This window comes from Montipora foliosa, chromosome 1 (genome assembly GCF_036669935.1).
Source record: "Montipora foliosa isolate CH-2021 chromosome 1, ASM3666993v2, whole genome shotgun sequence".
Lineage (NCBI taxonomy): Eukaryota > Metazoa > Cnidaria > Anthozoa > Scleractinia > Acroporidae > Montipora > Montipora foliosa.
In genome coordinates, this window is record NC_090869.1 from 70,926,532 (window position 1) to 70,936,531 (window position 10,000).

The following is a 10,000-nucleotide window of genomic DNA, read 5'->3' on the forward strand; positions in this document are numbered from 1 at the left end:
ACCGCGCGGAAACTGCGTTCGGCCACCTTAATAGTTAATAAGTTAGTGATCCTGTATGTTACAAGGGACACTGTCAGGGGCTGCGCATGCTCGCGCAGTCAATCGAAACTTGAAAAAAAGTTAACCCAATGTTTTTCAAGTTTAGGGAGGGGCAGACAATATCTGGTGGCCACCGTCGCATGCAGAATTTTAATAGTGATTTAGTCTCCTCAAGAAAGCAAAGAAGTCAAAATACCAATACAGCATCTACAATAAAGAGAAACCTGTTAAGAAGTGAATTCGTAAGAAATTCGAAGTGCAAACCGTTGCACTATTAACAAGGATCGAAGCTATCTTCGTGGTTCATTTCTAGCTAGTCGGTCAATAATATGTTTGGTTTATCAGGCTTACGGTATTTTGCGAAACGAAACGAAACGAAATAAACAGAAAAAGAAATGTAAAGGTCATTCAGAAATTGTAGACAGGGCTAAAGCTGTGTTTATATTAAAGCCGAAACAGTATTAGAGTGGAAACATGTTTCGCCTAAACATTTATTATTAAATTGTTCATATCAGGGCCCGAAGCCAATTAACGCTAATCCCAGATAAAAAATTAACCAAGGAGTTTATATCTCTACTCTCAAAAGCTGTTCGAAGTTGGTATTCGGCAGAATTTTACATTAATTAAAGGAAGTCAATCCTGAAAAACGAGAGTAAGCAAAAGAAATTTTCAACAAAAAGGTGAAAACATGAAATAAAAGTTTCATTCATTCTTTGGTGTAGTTTCAATTTTGAAGCCCTTCGGATGAGGAGGGCTATGCAGCGTTAAACGAGGAGACAGCATTTGCGCTTTCTTCCGGTACAAGATATTAGGGTTTTCCACAAGCTCACCAATCGCCGATAATTACCGTTGTATTTCTTCATCGGTCCATATTGCAGGAAGACCTTAGACAGCAATGACCAGAACTAGGTTGCTGACCAGCGGTTTTCTTCAAAACAATGGTTTGCTGGGGGTGCTCAGAAACCCTGGTTGTGGTCATTGTTATTTTTGCAACTAGATATATGGGCTCATAATAGCCCCAATTTTGTTTTTTTTGGGCACTCGCCTCCTCTCCGCATCCATCCGCCATTTTGAACGTGTTTAGTCTGATCATGATTGAAACTAACTCTCGTGGTTGCTTCAATCATGCTTAGAATAACCATGTTTGAACAATGATTCGTGCAATGCACTGTCTGATGTGAACACTTTTCATAACGAAACATCTTTCATTCGTGATCAGACTAATCATGTTTTGGCCTAGTGTGAACACAGTATAAGTTAAACAAACGATAATTTGACTTTCCCACACTGGGCAGTACTAGTACACGCCTAACCCTAACCCTGTTTTGCAAAATACCAATTTCCTTAGTCTCATTGGTAAATAGCGAAACAAACTTTAAAGATGGCAAGGATGAGTCGCCAGTCCGCGAAATGTGTTCCGATTAATAAAACTGATCAAGTTCAATGGGTCGTGTGAAAAAATATTTGGACTTGCAACTATGGTTACGCTATGAACATTACGCTATCCAAAATGTGTCCGAAATTGCCATTTCCTTGCTGATCTGAATGAAGCCTCTAAAGCTATAACCTAGGTGTCTGTGTGCCGCGGTAATTGTGAAACATGGTTTTTATATCACGAATCCATTTTTGTAACCCTATTTTTAGTCACTGAAATATATTTTCTCGCTGGGTCTAATTAACACAGGTCACTTTTTCGGGTCAATTGCTTTGCAGGTCATTGAACACGTGTTATCTTTTGAAAAGTCACCCAAACTGCCTCTCAATTTGCAATTAATTGTCTAACACTAGGCCTAGAGTTAGACAATTTGAGGGTCTTGGGTTACTTTTCAAAAGCTAAAATAATGACCTGCAACGACTCATCCGTGAAAAGTGCTTCGTGTTTGGCCTGCCGTTTTTTTCTCTCGGTCTCGGGAACTTGGTCTTTTTTCATTTATCAGAACACTTTCTCAGAGACAGACGGCTCATTCTTGCCATCTAAAAAGGTTTGTTCCGCAATTAGCAATGGAACAGAGGAAATTATTATTTTGCAAAACAAGGTTTCCTAGCATAACAACTGTTGCAAGTCAAAATATTGTTTCACTCGACCCAGTGAACTTTCGTCTGTTTTATGCACCAGGCAATGTAAATCCCCATTCCCCCCCCCCCCAGCCCCCGGCCCCGGGACTATGCGGGGATTAGCAGGGAATTAGGCACAAATATTGTGCCCCGGTAGGAGGCGTCTCCATACAAAATCTACAAAGTTGTGTAAAACGCTTCGACAAATACCTCAGAAACGATGTATCGTACAGACCTGAGAATAGGAGTGGTGGTTGAAAGGTTTGTTTCCTACAACATTCCAAGTTCCTGGCCTTTTTTCATTGAACGCCGTTGTCGAATTCTTTCTTTGTTGCGGGACAGTAAAACTATCTATAGTTCAGTTTGAGGATACGAGGAGCGAAATGAAAAATAGAGAACACTCTAATCTTCATACGGCGCATCGTAATTCCTTCATTGGCCCATATAACCATAATCCCTTGCGTTTCGAAGAAAAATGTGTTCTTCTCCCGATTAGGAGCTGCCTCGTTCTTTCGCTTCAGGCTCACTCACTGCGGCAGCAATAATCACTCCACGTATACTTATTCCTGGATAGGGTCAATCAAACGCACCCTAGGAATGCAACTGATGGCCGGCTAAAAAGGCTTGGAAACCGTGTGACGTACAGTAGAGAATAAAAGTTACAGAGAGAAAGAAAAGCTGAGTCCGAAACCTCTGCGTTTCATTTTTTTGTGAAACGTAGCAGGCCGGAGCGCTTTCCATCGTTGGCCGGCAGCCGGAAGTGAGGCGTTTCTTCTGTCTGAGTGCTGTCACAATTTTCCATCGCAAGTTATCTTTGGTCTGTTACTTGAGTCAAGCGGTAGCCAGAGTGGTTCTTTCCTCGTTTTGCTTGCCTCTCAAAAAAATTAATAAAGTTACTTTGCGACATATTATTCATTTCCTTTTCATTTTTTTCCTCTTGCAGATTTTAAAACGAGCCCCCGACGCCGTCCTTTCAGCATCTTATTTGTCGCATTTGATTTCGAAGAATGGGAAGACTGTTCCAATGTAAAACACCAATGCGCTTGCGATCGAATCGGCTGTGGTAGCAGAGCCTATGTGGCAAACCTCACCCGTTTTTACAACGGGTCGCTTTCGTCAAACGGAAATCTCCAAGGAGCGATAATAATGGATACTGTGATGAACTACAACAGCACTCCATACTCCCAGATTCTACCAAACGCCACTAGTCAATTACTGCCTGAAATTTACAATCAGATAAAGAAAGATGAATTTCGTGGGAATTTTCTCGCTGTTATTGGGCGAAAAGTGGACGAAAGATTCTTGTTGGATCTGTTCTATTATCATTACAACCAAGTAAAGTCGGGTAGGTGACAAGAATTAAATAACTTAAAAGAAAATCCCATTTTAACTTTTAAATGTACAAAAAAGCAGAGGAAGTAATGTTCACAATCAATTTAGTTCGATATTTTTTTTTTCACAACGTTTTCATGGTATCAGAAAAAATCGCTCTTTTTCACCTTTAAATTTTCCGGCGCCGCTATCTTGAATAATTGTAAAAATTGACCGTAATCCTATTCTTCTATCACAAAGAATCTCAAATAGGGAGGTTTTCAATTGAGTGTCGAAAGTAATTAGCGAATTGTTTTAGTTTATGATTACTTCACTCAGTGATTGGTTCAAAGTTCTCGTGCCATTTCTTCCACTAATCAGAAGTGAAACCAAAACCAATCGTGGCTCGCGCATGCACATTTTCCCGCGCTTTGTGTCGGCTACGTGTAATTACTTCGAGTTTTGATTGGTTTATCGGATTGTCTCCGTCCTTTTTGGATTGGCCAAAGAAATTACTTCAGTTTAAGTTTTGCGACACTCGATTGAAACTCGCTCTAATAACAACATGGCACAATTATTCAAGATGGCCGCGATGACAAAAATAAGGGATTTTGACATTTAGATATTTGAGATACAGATTAAAAGGTCCAAACAAATTTGATTGTAAACATTATTTTCTGTGGTTTAATTAAGTTACTGTATTGTTGGATTGGAGGTTTTCGTTAATATGAGCTTAAGCCACAAGATTGTTGACCTCGAGCAACAACTATTCAGCAAAGTGGAGGTGACCAATGGTGGGTGCACCACTAGACACCGACACTGACACTAAAACAGTGAGATAACTCATTATTCCTGCCACGATTACAATGGCCGTTTTTATACTAGAGACACATAATCCGTCCAGACGAATTATGCGTCTCTCATGTTATCCGTCTAGTGTAAAGACGGGACGAACTATATGAGACGCATAATTTCCTCTAGGACGTACTTGGGCAAACATTTTTTCTGCGTCTATAAAATTCGTCTGGTATAAAGACGGGAACAAGACGTATAATTCGTCTGGATGAAGTATCCACTTTAGTGCGTCTTCGGAGACGCACTGCACTGGATACTTCGTTCAGACACATAATGCGTCTTGTGTCTGTCTTTATACCAGACGAATTTTAGGGACGCAGAAAAAATGTTTTCTCAAGTTCGTCCCAGACGAATTATGCGTCTCTAGTATGAAAACGGCCAATATTTTCGGGCGCAAATCCCGCAAAGGGTTGGCTGCTGTTAATTTTCTTAAAATCTCGCAGACCTAAAGAACAAGACTACCATGTATCCGGTGGAACTTCCTTTCCGAGGCCAACCTTCAAAGCTTGATTCTCACAATTACAAAGACTTTTTGAGAAGTGATCACGAACCATTTTGGGAAAGCAACCATACCTTGAGGGCTATTTTCCTCAGTGACACCGCTGACTTCAGGGAACGCATGACTTCCTGTTACCACGAGGATTGCGACAGGCTTTCAAGAGTAACCCCTCAAATGCTGCAATTTTTGAAGAAGACTATTGACGTCATCTTATCCGTGACCAATGACGTCACCGAGCAGTCATGTCCACAGCGGATTCCAAAATTTCTCCAGTCCACTGATGTTTCAGGTAGGAGACTACCGGAGCCCGATAGATTTGCAACTCATTTTCTACTTGTGAAATAACAATCATCGTTAATTCCTAATTTGCTCTGAATTTACCATAGACGGTTTTCAACCACGTGATAAAACGGCCATGTTGGTGCACTAAACAATAGCAAATTAAAGCGGCGACTTTCATATGATCTTGAAAAATAAACGTAAAAACAGAACGTAAACACAAATGCAAAGCATTAATTGGCTTATCGAACAGAAAAAAAAAAAACCAGCGAAAATTTTGATTGGCTTGGCGAACGCGGATGCAAACAACGTCATCTCTCTATGGAACTTTCTGGAAAGCGATCGGCATTTCGCTTTGATGTCATTTGAAATGTAGTAATGTGATTGGGCAATCGAGCTGTTTACTTCCCATACTAGGAGTTTCCTTGACGGGAATAAGGAGAAACTTTGATGTAATCTTGCCACACATTGGTCCGTGAAACAAATTGCTAGCACTTTTTCAAGATCATTCGACGGTCGCTCTATGCCTTGTGTTTTGCTCTTTTTGGTTTATGTTTGTTTTGAACAAGAGGCCAAGCGCTTTCTCCAGTAAATGCGCGACTATTAAGTGCAAAATCCTAAAACAGGCATATTGCGAGATCAGAAATGGTAAATGCAAATTTGAAATGTTTCAAAGTGTGATATCGAGGAACAATAGCGAATTCAGAACAATAACTTGAAACGACCTTTGTTTCTTAGCTCCACCCTGACAAGTTAATGAGCAAAGCAGAATTCCCCAAGGGAGAAAGAGCGCGTAATATATGACCAATGAGAACCATTTGATTAATTCTTGGCCGCTAATTTTACTGCTGTATAATTTTTATCGCTCTGAAAGTAAATGTCCGGAGAACAATAGTCATTCTGCGCGATGAATTATAGTCAAATTCCCAAAAGACTTTTTTCTATATTGTTTTGTGCACCTACACAGCTGCTGTGACATCAGATGAAAACCATCTATTATGGTTAATTTAGAAGACTGAAAGCTTGATATGGATCATGGGGATTATGATCATATCTATTTTAAAAGATAACCCAAGTGTATGGACATAGGACTCGAGCCGGGCACTTAGCCACTTGTCCACCACACGGCTAGCTCGACACTCAGGGACAACATTTTAAAAGCTATTTGATAAAGTACGACGCAAGCATCAGCACAAGCAACATACGCAGACGCAGTAGCGTTGTGATAATTGGTACGTTTCGTTAGAACAAAAGACACTAATTAACAACAAGTTAATGCGCCTGCGTATGCTGCTTATGCTTATGCCTATGCTTGCGTCGTACGTGTAACCAGCCTTAATACTGTATTATCATTCGGCAACAAACAACATTAGATACTGCAAAAGGTCGGTTACCAAACTTCACGACAACAATTTAAAATCTAAGCTTACGCCTAATTTATCGAGCCTAGGCCTAATTACTCTTCAGCAATGATATTTCATAAGAGACTTAAATAAACCTTATTTTTGAGAGCGCGGTGTTTCCATCTCCAGTGGTGAGGCGGAAAGAAGCGGTTCCTATGGAGTTGAAATTGCGGGTTCAAACCCAATCCACGGAGATGATTTTTTTCCTAATTTTCTCTGCCACCACAAGTTCTTGGACACAGCCTCCTAAATTAACGATAACAGTAAATTTCAAAGCAAATTAGGAATTAACGATAATCTTTAATTTAGAGAAGAAATCATGTTGTAGATTTGTTGACTTACCGCTTCTAACCTCGTTCCCAGGACCTTTCCTTTCACTTTGAGGTGGGACGGTAAAGCCAAGGGGAAAGTTCTGGTAACGAGGTTGTTACCCCTAAGTTTAGTTGACTCAACATACAAAAAGGAAGTGCCCATATGGTTATAAAGCAACAATAACAATAGCTTTTGGATTAGCTATGAGATCTTGTTTTAAACACAAACGTTTCTTTTTCAACATATGATTCTTTGCATTCTGAGAGCAACTTAAAATTTCTTTTCATGCGCTATGATTGGCTGAATAGGAGGTGTATAGTTATGTTCAGCAGCTACTCATATCCCAGCGGCCGAAGCGGCATAATGCGTCTCTCCTCTGTCTTTATATATACATAGCAAATAACATGACTAACTTAAAGACGCGGTAAAATAAAATTGGTTAAAGTCGTCCAGACGCATTATCATGCGTCTTCAGCAAAAAAACGTCTTTGAAAAATGTGTTTTGATGTTCAAATTTAGTATCACTCAACTAGTGGACTAATGCAAATCTTGCATTTTGATTGGCTACGCTACGAGATGACTATTAGTAATAATTCTCGAGTATCGAAAAGCGTGACGCTTTCTTTCGCTTTATTCCGGCCAAATAAATATTTCTTCAACTTGCATTCGCTAACTTTATTATTGCCTTTTCTATCCAACTAGTTGGTTGATACTAAAACAATTAGACTCTTCACCCTCAAGGACCACGGGTCAATAGCCCATTGGGCTTCGCCTCATGGGATATTGACCCATAGCCCTTGCGGGCTACGGGTCTAATTGTTAAATATCAAAACCCATGGAAAATAAACAACGTATTGTGGCTCGTTTAGCTTTTTGTTGTTATTATTATGTTAGGTTTAAATTTAGGGTTAGGGTTAGGTTCGGTAACTTCGTAAGCCCATCCAAAACCCCTTTCAATATTGTGTGAGTACAGGACTTCAAGTACGGGACAGACTAGGCGATAAGTCACTGCAACACGTCGCGGGGACAAGTCGCCGCAACAATTCGCCTCGTGTGACATGGGTAATTATTTATGCAACAATCATTGTCGCTGCGGCAGGATTTTGTCGCGCAATCAGTTGCACGAGTTCAAACCGTTTAAATTCTTGCGACTAATCGCAGGAACAAAATTAGCGAGAGCAGCATTGTCGCACCGTGTGTGCACTTCCGGCAACAAGTCGCTCTGACAAAATATAAATGAACGTATGAGAGAGCGTCATATGGTCCACCAGATTAAATTATAAAACTAGTTCACATTCCCCCTCATACGGGATCACTGCGTGTTCACCAGACAAGGGTCGTGTCGCAGGACTCAAGCGGTAAGAAAGCATAATTAGCTGCATTGATTGATGAACTGACATTTTTGTTTCGTCACCTTGTAGAAGATGGTATGGAGGAATGGGAAGTAGCGTTGCTTGCGATAGGCATGATTTTGGTTGGTGTGCTGAAAGGCGTAGTAGCAGTGGTGTGCCATCAACGCTGGAAGAAACAGCAAGGCCCACTGGTGACAACACGCGACCTGCCCATGCAGTCAAGCACCAACCCAGACAATACTGTTTAATCATTTTCGTCAGGCGTCAGAATTTTGGTCTTAGTTTTGCCATTCACCGTTTACGCGATGCACTTTGTCAGAATGTGTCGTTGAAATAAAAGGTGAAACTATATGAAATATCAACAGGGAAGTGCTCGCTTGTAAGTAGTGTTAGGGTATCAAGCATGGAAGCGGACTTTCGTAAAACGCCCATGTCGACGGTTCTCACAACCGCATGATCCTGATAAGTCTTTTTTTAATTATCTAAAACATTCTAAAAGCGACAATGTTGGCACCAGAAACACATGACCTTGAAGCGTGTAACTTTCTACTCCTTTCCTTGGAACAAAGCTGGGGATTTTGGGACACCAATTTTATGCCCAAATATGGACAAAAATGAGATCGAAGCTGCACGTGCGGGAAAATGAAAAAGCTACGTTACATCCAAATAAGGAAAATTTTGAACTAAAAAAAACCCAGCTTTGAACCAGAGTTATGCGCTTCAAGTTTATGAGCTTCTGTGGTTGCTGAAACGATTAAAAAAGAGAAAGAAAAACAACACCACTCACTCGTTTCATTTCCCTTTATCCGGTCAGATCTTAACACATCCTGTTTCTTACTCTTCACTTAGTCATTTAATCCTATATCTGCGTTTATATAATCCAGCGCTTGTAAATAGTGTTAAGATATGAGGCCCCAGTTGTTCAAACGATAGATAGTGCTATCCGCCGGATAAATCACTATCCAGTGGATAACTAATGCGCTATCCAATGGATAGAGATTTATCCGGAGGATAGCGTTATCCACCTTTTGAACAACTGGGGCCAGGCATGGAAGCGGACTTTAGTAAAACGCCCATGTCGACGGTTCTCACAACCGGATCCTGATAAGTCTTTTTAATTATCTAAAACATTCTAAAAGCGACAATGTTGGCACCAGAAACACATGACCTCGAAGCGTGTAACTTTCCACTCCTTGCCTTGGAACAAAGCTGGGGATTTTGGGACACCAATTCTATGCCCAAACATAATCTCGTATCCAGATCTCCCAATAAAGCTATATTTTTATTTGCAATACATACTGACGAAGAGCAGCTTCATGATCAAACAGTTTTCATTAAGCAATATTAAAAGAATGTAAAAACGCCACATTACATCAGTCCAATTTATTTTATTTCAAAATTACAAATTTCCACTTTCCTTGTTCGATGTTGTTCGCAGCACCACATTTCCAGTGACAGAGTGAGATCTGGATACGAGATTAGCCCAAATATGGACAAAAATTAGATCGAAGCTGCTCGTGCGGGAAAATGCACGAGCTATGTTACATCCAAATAAGGAAATAAGTCCAGCTCTGAACCAGAGTTGAGCTCTTCAAGTTTATGAGCTTCTGTGGTTGCTGAAACGATGCAAAATGAGAAAGAAAAACAACACACTCATTTCCTTTATACGGTTAGATCTTAACACTTCCTGTTTCTTACTATTCAATTGGTCATTTAATCCTATATCTGCGATTATATGATCCAGATCAAGAGCATCTTAATAAAGCATTGACGCTAAAGCGTGCAACATCAGTGGTTATTCATTACGTCATAGAGGACTAGCAAACTTTATCCCTTGCGGAATGTTACATTTTAAAATAACGATGGCGACAATTTGCCGTAGAAATAGTCCTTAT

The 10,000-nt window shown here is 40.3% G+C and overlaps 1 protein-coding gene across 1 annotated transcript in view; it reads left to right on the forward strand.

The window, feature by feature from the left end:
- LOC137980808 (uncharacterized protein YfbL-like) overlaps nt 1-9,882 on the forward strand; it is a 24,097-nt gene extending 14,215 nt beyond the window's left edge. Inside the window, exons 4-6 of the mRNA XM_068828228.1 lie at nt 3,038-3,439; nt 4,704-5,048; nt 8,175-9,882. Coding sequence (XP_068684329.1) covers nt 3,038-3,439; nt 4,704-5,048; nt 8,175-8,353 — 926 coding nt within the window. The 3' untranslated portion in view covers nt 8,354-9,882. The remainder of the gene's footprint in view (nt 1-3,037; nt 3,440-4,703; nt 5,049-8,174) is intronic.
- Nucleotides 9,883-10,000: the final 118 nt, after the last annotated feature.